The sequence below is a fragment of the Pseudopipra pipra genome, chromosome 4, assembly GCF_036250125.1.
Source record: "Pseudopipra pipra isolate bDixPip1 chromosome 4, bDixPip1.hap1, whole genome shotgun sequence".
In the NCBI taxonomy this organism is placed as follows: Eukaryota; Metazoa; Chordata; class Aves; order Passeriformes; family Pipridae; genus Pseudopipra; species Pseudopipra pipra.
This window is the reverse complement of record NC_087552.1, coordinates 36,004,402-36,020,880: the sequence shown is the minus strand read 5'-3', so window position 1 is coordinate 36,020,880 and position 16,479 is coordinate 36,004,402. Positions and strand designations below refer to the sequence as shown.

Below are 16,479 nucleotides of genomic sequence, written 5' to 3'. Positions count from 1 at the left end.
CCACACAGACATAGCGAATACAACCTTTGGCTGAACTAATTTTCAGAATATAAAATAACTAATTAAGGCAAAGGAGGCTGCTAGAAAACTCGAGCGCTTGTTTAACAATAGAGCAGTAGGGAATGGACCACCACGGTCGCTGATAACACATGGGGGGGGGGAGGAATCACCGAGATGCACTTCTCTACTGAAATACCAGTGAACCCGGTAACTGAGGTCAGTTCTTGTTACTGATAACTTTAACGGGTAAATAATTGTACCTGGCGTTAAGGAGGCTGCAGTCCTAAATCAGAAAAATAAACGTTCTAGAAAACCACTCAATTGCTCTGCAAAGTGAGAACAGGCTGTAACTCAGCTCTTCCCTCACAGTTTAGGAGTGGTTGGGTCAGGCACAGAGCACGCAGCACCGCAGCAGCCCCACCGCACACGCTGTGAAACACCAAACCGCAGCACCTCCTAGTCGGGTTATTAGAGAAGGACGCGTGGGCTTGCACAGCTGAAACACCAGCAAACAGTTATCATCCCCCCCGCATCCCCTACCGCTCGGGATCCTCACTTATCATATCCATATCCAGAAGGCGGCCGGCGCCTAGGGCCCGCCCCGGGTCCGCCCCGGCCCATGGGAAGGGGTGCCCGGCCGGGGGGGCGACATGTTGAGATGGAAGAAGGCGAGAAGGAAACGGAGGTGGCAACCACTCCCGCCGCGGGGGCGGGCAGGGCCCCGAGAGAAGCTGCCAGCCTCAGGTGGAGCCCGACCCGGCAGCTCCGTGCTCCCGGCTGGTGCTGCGGGGCATGGTCCCGCCTCGAAACCTTTAAGCCCCGCCGCAATGCTCTCTGCAACTTCCGCGGCTCCAGCGGCGGCGTGGCCCGAGGGCTCCGCGGCCGCCTCGACGCCTCCGGGCCCGCGGAGCGGTGGCGGACGGTCCTGCCCTGCCCTGCCCTGCCCTGCCCTGCCCGCCGCCGCGCCCCTCTCGCACCCCAGCCGCAAGCGGTAGGGAAGTGGGAAGTCCCGGAAAAGCAGGTCTTAGGTACTTCCCCAGGTGAGGGAGCTGGACGTCGGGCTCCAGCTGCGTTCGCCGCAGCTGCCCTGGGAGGGAGCAGGTGAGACCGGGACTCCCCCCTCACCCACCCCCGCCGTAAATAAAGCCTAGACAAAGTCACCATCTGGGGAGGGGGTGGGGAGCTGCATTAGACGTGGAAGTCACTTACCAGCTTTGCAAGGATCCTTATAATCTATCGCCTCGGCTTTATCCTCTTCAGTGAAATCGTAAGTGTAGTCATAATCAAGGCCAGAGCAGCAGGAAGGCTTCCCGCAGACAGTCCACCCGGCCAACCACAGTGCCATCCTCCAGCAAAGCATCTTCATCCTCCCTCGGGCGAAGAGGTGGTGGGCAGGGCGCGGGTGAACTAGGCGGCCGGTTCGGCTGTCCATGCCGGCTTGGGAAAGGAGGGTAAGGGATGGAGGAACCACAAGTTTTGTGGAGGGGTTGGTTGTTTTTTTTTTCGTTCTCCACCTGGGGGCTCTTCCGAGAGACGGTGCCCTCTAGGTAGCCCCAATCAGACGGGTGCGACACAGAGTGAGGAGCATGAGCGTCGGTGCCCCTCCTGCCCTCTCGTCGGGGAAAAGTCTCCGGGTGTGTGGGTGGGCGCAGGGGGTGGACTCAGGCTGGGAGATCCTGTCTGTCAGGGCGTCCCCTCGCCTCTGTCAAACCCCAGCCAAACTTCCCGTGGAGGAGGCGGCGGCGGCGGCTGCTGCCCGCGTCCCGTTCCGCGCCCGGCCCGCGCCCTGCTGCGCGCCCGCCGCCCGCCGCGCCGCCAACCCCGGTCCCGCTGATGCTACCAGAAGATGGATCCGGGCTGTACATCAGCAAACTACCACGGGGAGAGGGGAAAAGAAAAAGAAAGAAAGAGAAAAGGAAGGAAAGAAAAGGGAGCAGGCGGGGTGGGGGAGGCAGGGTGCACTACAGCAAACCGCGGAGCTCTAGTGATGGGAGGCAGCAGCTATGCTGGAGTGAGCAAAGTGTCAGAGCTTCGCCCCCCTCTGCACAAACACTCTAAGCTCTGTCTCTGGTCTGTCCCCCCTCCTCCGTCCCCCTTTAACTTACGAAAACCTTACAGGCAACTAACACACAGTCGTCAGCATCCTGCTTACTTATTCATACAGTCAGGGTCAGGATCCGGGCTGCTTCTGATCTGCTCCCTTGATAGTGTGTCTTATGGAAACACGCGCATTCACTATACGCCTCTATCTCCATATAGCTTTCTCTCTAGATAAGTAGTGCATGGCATTTAAACAACAACAACAAAAAGATCGAGATCAGATAAAACAATGCATAGATCGACACCCGACAGCCAAAAAAGAGCGAGAGAATGGGTGTTGAGAAGAATTAACTACAATTTAGGAGACGGAAAAATAAATCAGTGTCTGTGTATTTCCCCCTCTGCTGCGGCTGCTTTGCAGTGTGAGCCCCATGAGCTGAAGGGTGGGGGTTAAGGAGCGAGGGGGAGGGGGAAAGAGAAAAGTTTAAGCGCCCACAGTTTGTTTAAAACAGAGGAAGGCAATGTAAAAGGTCCATTGGTCTCCAGAAGTTCAGCCAAGCAACCGGGAACCGGTTCCAAAATGAAAGTAAGAATAAACAAACAAACAGAAAAAAAACAATCAATGCAAACAAAAAGTAAAATCGTAGCATGCAGCAGCAGCGCGGAGATCTTGCAGTCGCGTTTTCCTGCTCTCACGTGGATCTCCAGGAGAGTGGTGGAGGTTTATTTTCCAAGCGAAGTTTCCGCGGGAGCCTTCGCCCCGCTCCGCGGTGTCCTGCCTCGCCTCGCCCGGCCCAGCCGCGCTTCAGAGCCGAGGCGCCCCGAGCCGCCGCCGGCTGCGCGGGGCCGGGTTTTGTTTTAAAGCCCGAGAAGGGATAAGCGCGCAAAGCCTCATTTCAGCCGATCAACCTGGAGAGGGAGGGGGAGGAGGGGTGGAGATACGTGCTGCTCGAATAAAACAAGATCAAGCGGAGGGGGGGGGGGGGGGAATGTATATAGGTAGTTAGAGATCTCCCTGCCTGCCTCCTCCCCTCCCCCGAGAAGGGCAGCTCCGATCCTGCAGAAACGCCTGAAACTGTTTCAGACCAAGGTGAGACTTTTCCGTAGCAAACTCTACTCCTCCTCCTTTTACGAGTTTCCATGGAAAAGGGCGGGGGGGACGACGAGGGGTGGGTAGAGGGGAGTTTCTTCTGCTGCCATTTCGCCGGGGTGTCACATTTAACACGGACTTTTGAAAGGGCTGCCGCGGAGAAGTGACTGCGTCTTTCTCTCACTTCCGAGCCCGCACAGGCTCACTCTCTTCGCAGCACTTCCCGGTAACCTTCCCTCTGTGGCAGGGGTGGAAATCCGGAGATAGTCCCTTCTCCTGCCTATGCCAAGAAGGCAGGCAGAGCCGGCGGCGCGCCCCTTGGCTCCGCGGGCGCGGACCGCCCCAGGTGCCGCGGGGGCGGGAGGGGCACGGCGAAAGCAGTTATGCAAACTCCGAGTAGGCACAGCCTGCTCTCGCAGCTATCCAGGGACTGGGCACAACTTTCTATCGCCGCTATCAAGATCTAGCTGCTCCCAAAAACGGGGGGCATGGGGGAAGGCGTTGGGGGACTGGGGGGCGGGGAGGAAGGAGGTGTGGGGAGAGCAAGGCGCAAAGCCTCTTTTCAAATGACAAAAAGTGTACTGCCTGCCCGGAGACGGTGCATCTGCCCCTGCCGTTCTGCGAATGAAGGGTTAGTGTTGCTATAGATAGGCACTCTCGGCAGGTCATACCATTAAAACTGGAAAGGTCAGTTAAGGCAGAGCTAATAACAGCTTAATAATAGAGCATATTAAGGAGTCTGGCACCGGGTAGCATCACTGTCTTTGAAGCATCCATGTGTTGTGCTTCCTTGCATTTTTGGCATCCACGTTGTGTTCATGTTACTCCTAACCTAGTCTTGTTGCTTCAAAGTTGAAAGCCAAGGAATGAGTAGCTGCCACTGAAAAGGTGCAGCCTTCATTAAGGAATCACTCTTCTCTGTCCCGGCAGTTCAGTTTGTTGGGTGTCATAAGGCCCACAAAAAGCACCATACACCAGATGACAGAAAAGCCTGAGAAACTTGTGGTCTGCTCGTTTCTCCTCTTCCTCAATGTACTTCCTGTAACCAGCCACCTCAGACACTTGGAACTGACTCCAAGGAAGTTATCAGAGATCCTTCCTTGTCAATTCGTCAGAGCAGTGTTGGAGCTGATGACTATATATGCTTGCATACTGTCACGGTTTAGTGGGCTGTGTTTTGGTAAAGAAACCAGTCTGATCCAATCTGAAATCTAGTTTCTGTTATTTTTTAATGTCCACAAAGGAGACAGTTTACCTTGCAGTTTTATAAATTACATGCTCATTTGACATAGTGGATCTCCGTAACCCAGTTTTGTTATTTTACTTGGTCTTGTTTCATACGTGCACACCTTTAAAAAGTTAATTTTCTTTCGTGTGCCTATGCACCCCTATCCCAAAAAGAAACAATCTCTGCCTAGCAAGCACATGTTTGTCAATAGAGCCTTAGAAACACTGACTTTGCTGATTGCTTTACAGCCCTAGTAGAGGAATGTACAACATACAATCCTCAACATACCCGTCTCCCAAGTGAGGAGATTATTATAGCCTCTCCAGCAGGAGATTAACTCTCCCAGCAAGGTAGGCACTGACGTCACTCCCAACCTCAATCTGCCCCCGACCTCAGCATCATCAACACTGGCAGAGCAGCAGCAAGTGCTCACAGTCTTGAAGACAGCTGGCCATGCAGAGCCCTGACTAAGACAGGAAACAAATTCAGAAATGTTAGATGGGAGTCATGCAGAAATCTGGGCACATAAGTGCTGTAACAAATAAATGTGTGTATAGGTCAGGGTAAAAGCTGTTTTCTGCTTGTAATCCAGAGCAACTACACATTAGAATTACTGTTTAAAATAAGCATTACAGCTCTGCAGAAACTATTCTACATTGCTTAGGTATTAATATTCCCATCAGTCACATTAGTAAAAAGCTTTCCTCATATTAAGAGAATTTTTTTCCTAGTAACCAAACTGTTTCACATTAAAAACCCCATCTTTTTCCCTAATTAACCTCTTAATTATTCAACCTAACTTCTTTCATGATGCAAAATTTTGAAACATTTTAAGTACAAAATATTTTTTTCTTATCACACATTCATGTCTACCATTCCAAAAAGCTCACAACTCTGATAATCCATCTGACAACACAGTCAATCAAAAATCCATCCTACAGCCGTTTCCAAAGAAACGAGCACATAGCCAGGAAGACAGAATGCTTCAGCTGGAAGGAAACCAACCAAAGGAACACAACAACAGCAACAACAAAGCTCCAAGCATTTTCCCTTTCCCTTTAAATTTCCTGATTTGTGGATATATTACAGGGACACAGATAATGGTAAATGCATTTACATTAAAAGTGGTGGTGGTGGTTTTGGTTCTTTGTTTTGGGTTTTTTTTTAATCCAGAAAGCAGGAGGCTTTCCAGCTCTTCCTACACATACTCACAAAAAATACAGCCCCCCCTTAAAAAAAAAACAAACCCAAAAACAAACAAACAAAACCCCACCAAAACAAAAAACACCCAAACAAACTAAAAAATGTTTTTAAAAAAGGACAAGTATGTACAAAAGACAAACACAATCACAGAACTAAAAAAAATACATCTGAAATATCATTGTTCACACCTCCTCCTCATTCTTTGGCTATCTGTCTCCTGGTTAGGCCTCCATCTAGTGTGGAGTTTTAGGTGGGTGGACACAATGGGCTTATTCACAAACATCAAGCTCAGCACATGCCTAAGGCTTTGAAGGCTGAAGATCATGGTGGGTCAGCTTCTTGGGACAAGGACTCGTGGGATTTTTCAGGAGGCTAAAACAGAGAAGTTCTGCGGGAGCTGGTTACCTTCATGCTTTATCTCCTGATAACCACATTCTCTGTCTCTGAGGTACCTAGAGCACTTCTGAAACAGCTGAAGTTATGTTTAAGCATTTTCCCATTCTCAAAACAGTTATTCTGTAGGGAAGTACCAACGCATTGTAGCAAATAAACTGTTTACAGTAACAAGCATACATATATTTAATCATAAAGGTATACTGAGTAAATTATATAAATTAAATAATATAAATAATATAAATTATATGAATTAAAATTAAAATTTTGAAGTTAAAAATCAAGCACTCATGATCTTAACAACAGTGAGCTCACCTAAGAAACCTTATTTCTCCCTTCTCTCCCACATGTACTCATGTATTATGAAAGTTGTTCATTTCACATTTGCATACAATTTTTTCTACAGATCTCTCTGCTTAATTAACAAAAAGCTTTCAATGTTATGTTTTCTGCTTTATTTTTGAAAGTATGCCCCATGCTTTATTCATTACACATTTATTCAGATTGTACTCTGAATACAGTTATTAATTTCCTCATGGGCATTTTATGGAGCTTGTTGCTACAGTATTTATGGGCTTCAAAAATATTAACTATTTTAGTTTCATAATACACCCCTCAGATGAGGGGATATTTTGACAGGATATGAATATTACATTTGGAAAACAGTTATAGATTGCCTAGTTTGATATCTTGTAGACCTGTCAGGACTTGGCACTGTAGAAAAGCTTATTTCTTCAAGGCCTTGTTCCCACTGCTTTCAGTTGCAGTAATATCACTCACTGACTATCTAACTACCTCTAATCAAACCCTGGAGTTTTCAGGCATCTGAGAAGCAAATATTTAGCAAGAAGTGCAGTTTGAAAGCCTTGAACCAGCTTTATCGAGGAACGTGCTGGCAAAGGCAAGGACTAAGACACAAATTTTGGACTGTTTAGCTCTCTCGAGATTTTGGACACTGCTTCTCTTCCCATAATTCTTTTTCTTTAATGCTTCCTTCACTTTCTAGAATAAAGATGACCAGGCTTCTGCCAGCAACAGCCTCACCTTTAACAATATTCGCATAATTCTTCCACTGTTTTGAATCTTTGGCTCCTCAACACAGTACCTGTTAACATGAATAGGTAGTGCTGCGTTTGGCCCAGCATTTGAAAAGACGTGTCTGTCTTCACCACTGGATTTCATGGTTATTACTGGCAGAAGAGGGAATCTTGGGATCCCTTCCAAACTCTGGGAGAGGGTGTTTTTTAAATAGCAAACTCCCATCTGTTTGCTTCCCATGTCCATGCTTTGCCTTATCTTGGCTTTTTGTTTCAAGCCTGTCTTCATTCTGTCTTCAGTCTTGGCTGTTCATCCCACTTTTATTTTTCTTATCCAGTTAATGGTAGTGTTTGATTTGTATCCCAGTTCCAGCTGCCCTAATTGCACTTTTCTTTAATTTTGTTCTGGGATTTCTCACTTTCAGATTCATCTTCAGCTATGCAGGGTTCTTTTTGTTGTTGTTGTTTTGTTTTCATTCCCTTTATCTAGTTGATCTTTCTCTTATGTCTTCTCACCCAATATAACTTTTAGTTATATTGACATCCACCTTCCTTGTCTGTTTTTTACTGCAGGTGTGCACGACAAAGTTGGTCTTGCTCCTTGACCTTATTTCCCAGTTACAAAATTGTCCTTGTTCCAGCCCTTACACTGATGTTCAGGCAATTTTTGCTTGTCTGCTATCCTCCATCCATCTCTTCACTTGGTTACTTCTCAGGCCTGGTTTCCTTATGCAAAAAATTTTGCTGTCCCAAAATATATCCACCATTCCCACTGCTGATTTCTCCTAATTCTTTCTCAGGAGCTTTGTGCTGACTTCACCGTGCTGCAAGATCAGTCCTTCTTCCCCATCTATGCAAGTGAGACAACCTTCCCCTCCCCATACTGCAGATACAACTGAGGTGGATTAAGCACCTGAAATCATTTCTTCTTCTCAATTAAGTTCCAGATCCAAGCAAGGTACAGCTCAAAATTATCATGTGATATATCATTGCAGGTGAGACAGGTGAGAGAGATGCTAAAACTGCATGTATTCAAGGCTGGCTGTGTTAAAGGTAAAAAAGGATATATCCCTTGACATAAGGACTGATACTCTCCTTCTTTCCATTCTGCTCAAGATTTAACATTTCCTACAGGCTGACCATACTGAAGCCCGTCCAAAAATACTGCTATGATTTTTAATTAGGATCAAACCCATCTATTTGCAAGTTTCATTCTCAAATACCTGGATAATTTAAGCTAACTTTCTAAAAAGAAGGCTGATGAAGAAGAATTTTAAAAATCATCTTGTAGTAGATACTAGCATGGAAAATGTTATATCAAATTTTCACAATTAAGGAAAGATATATAAGCAACTTAAACAATATCTACTAGCAGACAGTGTCAAGGAATTTTGATATTAGATACCCAACCAGACTGTGTTTATAACATGATTTGTGTTATGCCCTCTCCATTTTTAATACTCTAAAAATTGCAGAAGAACAAAACTACACTGGTAACATGTACTGATGTTAAATCAAGTAATCAAGCAACAACAACAAAACCAGTGGTGCACAACTTAAATTAGAAACTGTTCTGTGTTTGCTCAGCATCCCTGATCCTCATCAAGCAATAAATCAATTTGCAGTAGCCGTCGACAGCTATTTAAACACAGGGCCAGAAGAGCTTAATTGTTAAAGCAATGTTCAAAGCTAGAAGGTATAGGAGGATAGTGTAAGAGGTCATATTAAATATTCACTTATCTAAAAACTGCTGCATTCCAAATATTAGGAGGCATCCTGACCTTCTCTTAATTAAAAAACAAAGTCTATGAGCTTTGAGCTTAGCAGAGCTTAGCTTGCAGTTCTTCAGAGCATAGATAGAAGCTGCCAGTTGAAAAAGTGGCATCTAAATGTTTGCCAACTTGATTTTGTTTGGTTTACTTTTTTGTCTGACATGCAAAAAAAAGCCAGCTAAAAACTATTTGTTTTGGAGTTTGCAGTTTATTTTTACAAGTTGATAAAGCATTCAGGATTCAATCCTCAACTTTGTAAGAGGCTGCTCCTTGTCAAAGCTGACAGCAAACTTGTTTTTGACTTACATTGGAACTGATCAGGGTCGTCATTCTAGATATTGGTAGCTGGTGAACATAGTTTCTTTGGCAATTATATGATAATATAAGTGTGATAAACTATAACAATGATATTACTATTCCTAGACCTGTTCTTCTGTGACCAAATGTTGCTGGTAGACTTTGAAGTGATGATTGTTATTAGATTGACTAGGTGTAGAGGGTTAATCTTACCCTCCAGTATTCAGCATACTGTCACATAGCTGGGAGTCAGTGGATGATTTTTGACAGAAAAAAACCCCTAATGAGCCTGATCTTGAGAGACTGCTGAGCATTTTGATCTTCCATTCAGTTCTAGAAGATGGAGCAGCTCAGCACCTTGCCGAACAGGATTCACAGTTTTGAGCTATGTGCCGCTCGCATGAAAAACCTCTGGTTTAGTTTACGTGGTAATTTATCCCTTATCTCTGGCATTTACTACAGAAAACATGTAACACTGAGAGTGGAGGTAAGGAATCGAAGCATATAGGGGAACCCTGCCCTAATGGGTTTCTGCATAGACACAATGTATTCTTCTAACTCTGGATCACTGAAAATAAATAAGGCCTAGCACCAGCAGCCAGGAGGAAGAATGGCAATTGTCTTACAGAAAGCAGTATGAAACTATGATAGAAGACCTATCAATGACAGAAATATTGTCCTGTAGTTATAAGTGTTGTTTTATTTGTGGTTATATTTACATAAGTTCTCTACACAGCACAGAACTTTTACCCTTTTCAACACTGTCTAACCAACATTTCATTATCACAGGTAGCTACAGATAGCATTATACCCACTGAATTTTATGGTGTAGCTGTCAAAAAGAAACCCTAAAAAACCCAGAAAAAAACCCCCAAATCAAACAAAAACAAAAAAACCCAACAAAAACAAACAAACAAAAAACCCCAAACCAGACCAAAATATAAATCACCACCTCATGTACCTAAGGTGTCTTGTTTAGTACCTTATTCTAATCTTCAGTGTTGTAAAATGTCTATGGCAAAACTAATTGCATCCATGTTATCCAGCTCTCTCCAAAATTATTTGTACTGTGTTTGTTGTCAATTCTTTACTACAATAGAAGACTTTCCAGCAAAAGCTTCTTTTGAAAGATGTCACTGATGTACCATGCAGCAATAATTAATAAGCTCTGACTGGAGAATTCAGGGATTATATTGTATTTTAAAGGCGAATGCTCTTTCACTCACAACGGTGATAGTTTTGTGGAGACACAAACAATATTTGCTGTAAATAGTACATATTTTACAGTTATTACACATATATACATATGCTTTATAATTCGAGCTTAACTTGCAGCCATTTCAACACAATATTCCTTCAGCACAATTAGAGTATTAAGCTCTTACAATTCAATTTTTACCCCCTCACCTCAAAGCTATATAATTTGCAATACTGGATGTGTCACAGACAACTAACTAGAGATAGTTATTGGCAATTGTGGGCACATATACGTGTACACACACATACTCATAATATAAAGGACCCAAACTAAAGTCTGAGAGCAAAGCACTTCCAAAATTAACTCCAGGATCTGAAATCAGCATTTATATAAAATTGTCATCCTTCCAAGAAAAGGGTGAAAGAGGTCCCAGGCACCACTTACACATGCACAGTTCTGTGTTGCATTTAATACAGAGTCCAGTATCACTGCACAAGCAGTATAGAGTCAGATTTGCTATACATTCTCCAGACTTCTAGGTTTGGATTTTCTGGTAGGAATGCCCTTGTCGGATTAGGCTCTGAAGCCCTTACTTTATGAGTACAGGCTTAAAACATTGAATATATGAACAGCTCAGAATCTTCAAGTGTGAAGCATAAGAATCAAGGTGTATGTTTGTACTTCTGTTTAGTGTTATGTAGAACTGCCGCAACCGGTAAGATTTTTTTTTTTTTACGTATATGTGCTCACATGCATTTTGTTTGTTAAAGAATTGCATTTACCATATAAAAAGTGCACTTAATTCCCAGCATCTGAAAAACCCCCTAGCTCCATCTATCATAGCCAAATTTGTGTTTGTGTGGATTCTCTTTTTCAGAATTCTCTTTTTTCAGGATTCTCTTTTTTCAGCGGTTTGCAGGAGAGACATTGCAGATAAATGCAATAATACATATTATCAAAATCCTTTTACTAGAAAAATCTGTAATATAAACACTCAGATTTTGCACAAAATGCTAGTAGTGAAACCAGTCGGAAATATTCCTGGTTTAAGACTAAGCTATACTAAAGTGATAGATCATGACTTCTAAATGATTCAAACAGTCTTCCATTTGAAAGAAACTCCTCTACTACTACTTTTGCTCCTTCCTAAACCTGTTTTCTTCTCTCTGTATGCTCATATGAATCACAGAATCACAGAATGTGCTGAGTTGGAAGGGACCGACAAGGATCATCGAGTCCAGCTCCTGGCCCTGCACGGGACCATCCCCAAGAGTCACACGATGTGCCTGAGAGTATCATCCAAACACTACTTGAACTCTGTTAGGCTTGGTGCTGGGGAGCCCAACCACTCTCGGGGTGAAGAACCTTTTCCTAATATCCAGCCTAAACGTCCCCTGACACAACTTCTGGCCATTTCCTCGGGTCCTGTCCCTCGTCACCACAGAGAATAGGTCAGTGTCTGCCCCTCTTCTTCCCTTCATGAGGAAGTTGTAGACTGCAATGAAGTCTCCCCTCAGTCTCCTCTTGTCCAGGCTGAACACACCAAGTGACCTCAGCCACACCTCATATGGCTTCCCCTCAAGGCCCTTCACCATCTTCATTGCCCTCCTTTGGATGCTCTCTAATAGCTTAATATCTTTCTTATATTTTAGTGACCAAAATGCACTGAAAGCTATTACTTCATCACTCAACTCTCTTTAGAAATTGATACTGTCAGTTCATTTTTATTGTTATCTTTATAAGAAATTATTTCATTTGGTGTTAAATATAAAACTATTTATTGAATACAGTTTTTGATATTTGCATATTTCATTTGACTCTGAATATGGTTGCTTGATGTATTTGTAATGAGTCTCTACTTCCAATGCAAGTTTCATTTACTTTAATGAACAGATCAGTTTGCCAATTGTCTCCATGAGTAAATTTGGATCTGTGGTTGTTATCACTTGTTACATTTCTTTCTCTAACTTCCCACCTCAGTGTCACAACAGGAACAGAATATTTGTTTGTTTGGAAAATAGACACATAGGAACACACTTGAGTCTTGCTCTAAAAAGCAATGGCAAACTAGATGGGAAAACTCTCTTCTGAAACCCAACCTGTGATTATATTTTAGTATCAGAACTTTAACAAGGAATCATGTTGGTGTAGCCTACATTTTTAATGTAGTCCTTCAGGTAGCGTAGACATAATTGAGTTTATAATGTAGTTTGTTAGAGAAGTGATAACGCACCAGAAGCAGCTCACAGAATTCTGTGTGAAAGAAGAGACTTGTACTTATAAATAAAATTTATTACTAATTTTAAACAGTGAGTATTTAATGAACATAGTATAGAAAATACTGCCTGACCAAGTCTCCAGTTAATATCCAGGTTAAGCTCTGCAACAAAACCAATCTCACCTGTACCAGCATTAGGCCTTTCTTACAGATTACCCAACACATGTAGTTAATAATAATTAGATGTGGTCTTCTTCCCCGACTCAACCCTCCTGTCCTGACCAAACCTGAGTTTTACCAAGCAACCAGAGCCACCCACAGTGCGTGGCCCCATCGTCTCGACACTTGCGTATTTTCCCAACAGTTTGCCCAGCTTGAAAGCCATGGCATGGAAGGTAACGTGCAGACGTCTGGCATCCCTGCCCTCCCGATCCAGTTGTGATTTTTTGGCATCCTGCGACCCCTAGTGAGAGCCGGGGCGGGCGAGAGGGCAGCAGCCACCCTGCCCCCGCCTCTGGCCCTCCGGCCCGGGGCCGCCAGCGCCGGCGGGCTCCCGCCAGGCACCCGCTGTTTCCAGGTCGTGGGCAAAACATCTCTCTAGGGATTTCCGTTTCCCCCGTTAACTGGCTGAAAGCTACTATAAAAACATAATAACGCGTTGCCTTTGGTCGCTTTGAAACAATGCGCTGATTGTGTTGCAACTTCACACACAAAACTGCTATAAACTCTCAAGGCAATGGAGGGAGAGGCAAGAGACAGCACCCGTCTTCTACATACCACCCCAAAAAAAGAAATAAAATTGCCGGCTACACTTCTACTTAATTATGTACATGTAAGGCCTAAGCCTTTGCAAATAACGACTAATAGTATTTGTTTGCCCACTGGTGTTAGGAAAATATCAGTGAGAAGTTAAGTCTCACAGCATTCAAAATTGCAAGCTAAGCTTTTTGCTGTTGCCATCATGCTCAGATCCACCAGAACAATGGAGTTTAAAACAATGATTGATTCTGTTCTAAACACATACATGAATTAAGAGCTGAGAATGTAAACATGCAATTATTAAAGAGGAAAGGGTATTTCTTAACTTGGTTCATTTCCCTCAACTAAGATCAACTTGGTATTCATATATATGCATCAGAATAAGTTTGAATATACAAACTATGTTATATATCAAATTGTTTTCTGCACTTAAACATACTGTAGACACACTTTTAGGGCCATTGTTACAGTATGAAAGGAGCAAGTCTGCTGTTTCAGTTTCTACCATTTACAAATAAAACATGCAAACAATTCTACCTAATGCTAAAAATGAATATGCAAGAACTTAATATTGTGATTGTTCAACAGAAATTGTAATACACATGAACTAGTCTAAATAGATCACTTTTTCAGTTGAAAGATCTTGACAATCTGACTGGTGAAGCACTGCTATCTATCAGATGAAAAGATTACAGGATATGAAACATAGCTGGTTTTCAAAGACACATATTAATATCTTGTGATATTTTAATTTCCAAAGAAACAGTAGAGGCCTAGAATGAGAGGATTTTATTCAGCCTTTTATATAAAAATAATTATGGCTTTTCTTTGATTTCCTGCCTTCTGATTTGTAGCTTCCCAACACCCACTAAATCCAAAGTCAAGCTGTCTAGTCTTTCAGACTTCCTAGAAGTTTCCATTTGCTTACAAGTTGAGTTGGGCCATATCATACTTGGAACCAAAACTAAAAAGTTCAAAGATCTTCAGCAGTTCAGATTTCAAAACCTATTTTGAACTCAAACAATTTTCTTTGAGAGTTGAAATTCTCACAGATGTTTGAAATTCTCCCAGATGTTTGCATAATGTGAGTGTGGATAACACGAATGTTAGATGAGTCTGCAATTGCCATCTCCCATTTTTCCAATTTTTTTTTTACCTAGTTTAGTACCTCCTATCTGTTGGCCACTTAGCTAAATCACCACTTTAAGCAACATACTGTCAAGCCTATAAATTGCCTCTGAGAAAATGACTAATGCAGAATTCATTGTTAGTTATACTTCTTTTATGTATTTAAAACACCTATTATATGCTTCTAAGGAAAAAAAGAAGTCCACCTTTCTGCAGCAATGTGGTAGATATCACAGCTTGCATAACCCATAATAGTATATTAGTGAACAAATAGTAAAAGAGCTGTGTCTCTTCTACAAAAATCTCTCCTCAATCTGTTAGGCTGATTTTTCTTTAACTTTGCTCCACATATGGGCAACCTATTACACAGAAGTTTTTATAGGCCTGTTTGGCTGAGCAGAGAAGATGCGAATCTGTAATACTAATATAATCCTATTGTGTCACAATGAGGGAGGAAAGGCCAAACAGTCCATCAGAGGCAGTAAATCTGATTCTGTGCAGCAATGTACATCATGCTGATGGCTTGGTTCATGGTTATTGGGTCCTTTACTGCTGCATGAATCAATCTGTTTAAAAATATTTTTATGCAATTGGAAATGTTCATAACTAGAAGTAAATGGTATACTTTTTAAAGCATGTGGTTTATATTCAGAGTTTTATCTGATTTACCAAAGACCTAAGCAGAAAATAAAGATTTATTTTTTTTCTTGACAGTTCTAAGAGCTTCCTTTAAATCATTTGTTCTTTTACCAAATAATTCTGGGAATTCTCAGAAAATGCAAATTCTAAGTTGATATTTACATACATTCTCTGTAGGTGTCAGCATTGCTTTATATTGTTGTAGAGAACTATTTTTTCTTCTTCTCAAAGAAAGAAGATGTGCAGATTTGTCATTTTCCACATGAAAGATAATTTTTATGTTACCAGTTTGTATTTTACCATCCATTTTAGACTAAGAGATTCAATACTATATTGCATAGGTGCAACTAAAGTAAATGAATAGAAAAAAAACTACATTGTTTTTCTATGCACCCATTTCCAGTTTTAAAATCTTTCTATTCCAGATATTTTTTGTATAAATATCAGCTTCATTGATATAAACACAAGGTTCATGTGTTTATATCACATAACCTTTGCAAATGTTTCTCAGATGTTGAAAGGAGAAACAATTCAGTTATGTTAAATATACTGTGAATCTATCTTCTTTACACAGACTATAGAGGAAAACTGTGGAATTCTAGTGAAATTCTCAAAAAGCCAGCATAGACAAATATTATTTAATACTTTCATTCATAAACTTATCATACAAAAGAAAAGTATGCTACTGAAATCTGTTGATAATACGTTATTGAGATGAATTATCCATGCAGAAGGGAATTGTACTATCATACTAGAAGTGAATGACCTTGGGAGCCAATGTAATAGTAATTGGATGAAAATGAATTGTACAAAGTGCAAGATCATAAAAAAAGGGTAAAAACAAGAATTGTTTTTGGGATCTCAGGCATAAAGAGTGCTTGAAGAAAGATGTGAATTAAATAGTCAAACAAAATTATTATCAACCTCCTATACTTATGAAAGAGAAACACAATCCAAGCATCTATGAAGCAAGATATTTCCAATAAAAAAAAGAAAAGAAAGAAACATTGATGTCATTATTACAAACTCAAGTATATATGAACATTACTTGAAATTGGGCATACAATCTTGACCATTCTTTTTATCAGAGGAACAGGGAGCTTCTCTTCTAGGAGGGTATTAAGAGATCACTTCAAAATCATTTGAAGGGATAAGTTAGGTTGCTATAATAGTTGTGGAAAACAAATTAACTACATAAAAATAGCATCAACACAAGAAAAAAAAGTCTACAGACTGCTCAAGAATGACATTAAAGCTGGGAGAGGGATTCTGACATCACCACCCAGAAGGAATAACAGAGGAAGAAATCCCATCGCCTTTTCAAAGGGAGCTCAAAAGAGAACATGTCTGCTTGGTCTAAGAATGTGATAGAGTCTGTGTCCCAGGGAGGTCCCAGTAGCCCAGTCTTTCATTTGTATTGTGGGTTTGAACCAAGATTTGTCATTAGTGCTGTACCATTATCTATTGATAAAGTGCT

General features: G+C 42.1%; 1 protein-coding gene and 1 long non-coding RNA gene across 4 annotated transcripts in view; one reads left to right on the top strand and one right to left on the bottom strand.

Moving 5' to 3' along the window:
• The window catches only part of TLL1 (tolloid like 1), a 131,249-nt gene extending 128,176 nt beyond the window's left edge, over positions 1-3,073 (bottom strand). For all 3 annotated transcript variants that reach the window (XM_064652416.1, XM_064652413.1, XM_064652414.1), the window contains exon 1: positions 1,210-3,073. In XM_064652416.1, coding sequence (XP_064508486.1) covers positions 1,210-1,432 — 223 coding nt within the window. In that variant the 5' untranslated portion in view covers positions 1,433-3,073. The remainder of the gene's footprint in view (positions 1-1,209) is intronic.
• On the top strand, positions 3,017-15,069 carry LOC135413155 (uncharacterized). Its single transcript, XR_010430110.1, has 3 exons — positions 3,017-3,130; positions 7,792-7,986; positions 11,448-15,069. It is a non-coding gene; the product is annotated as an uncharacterized LOC135413155 (long non-coding RNA).
• Positions 15,070-16,479: the final 1,410 nt, after the last annotated feature.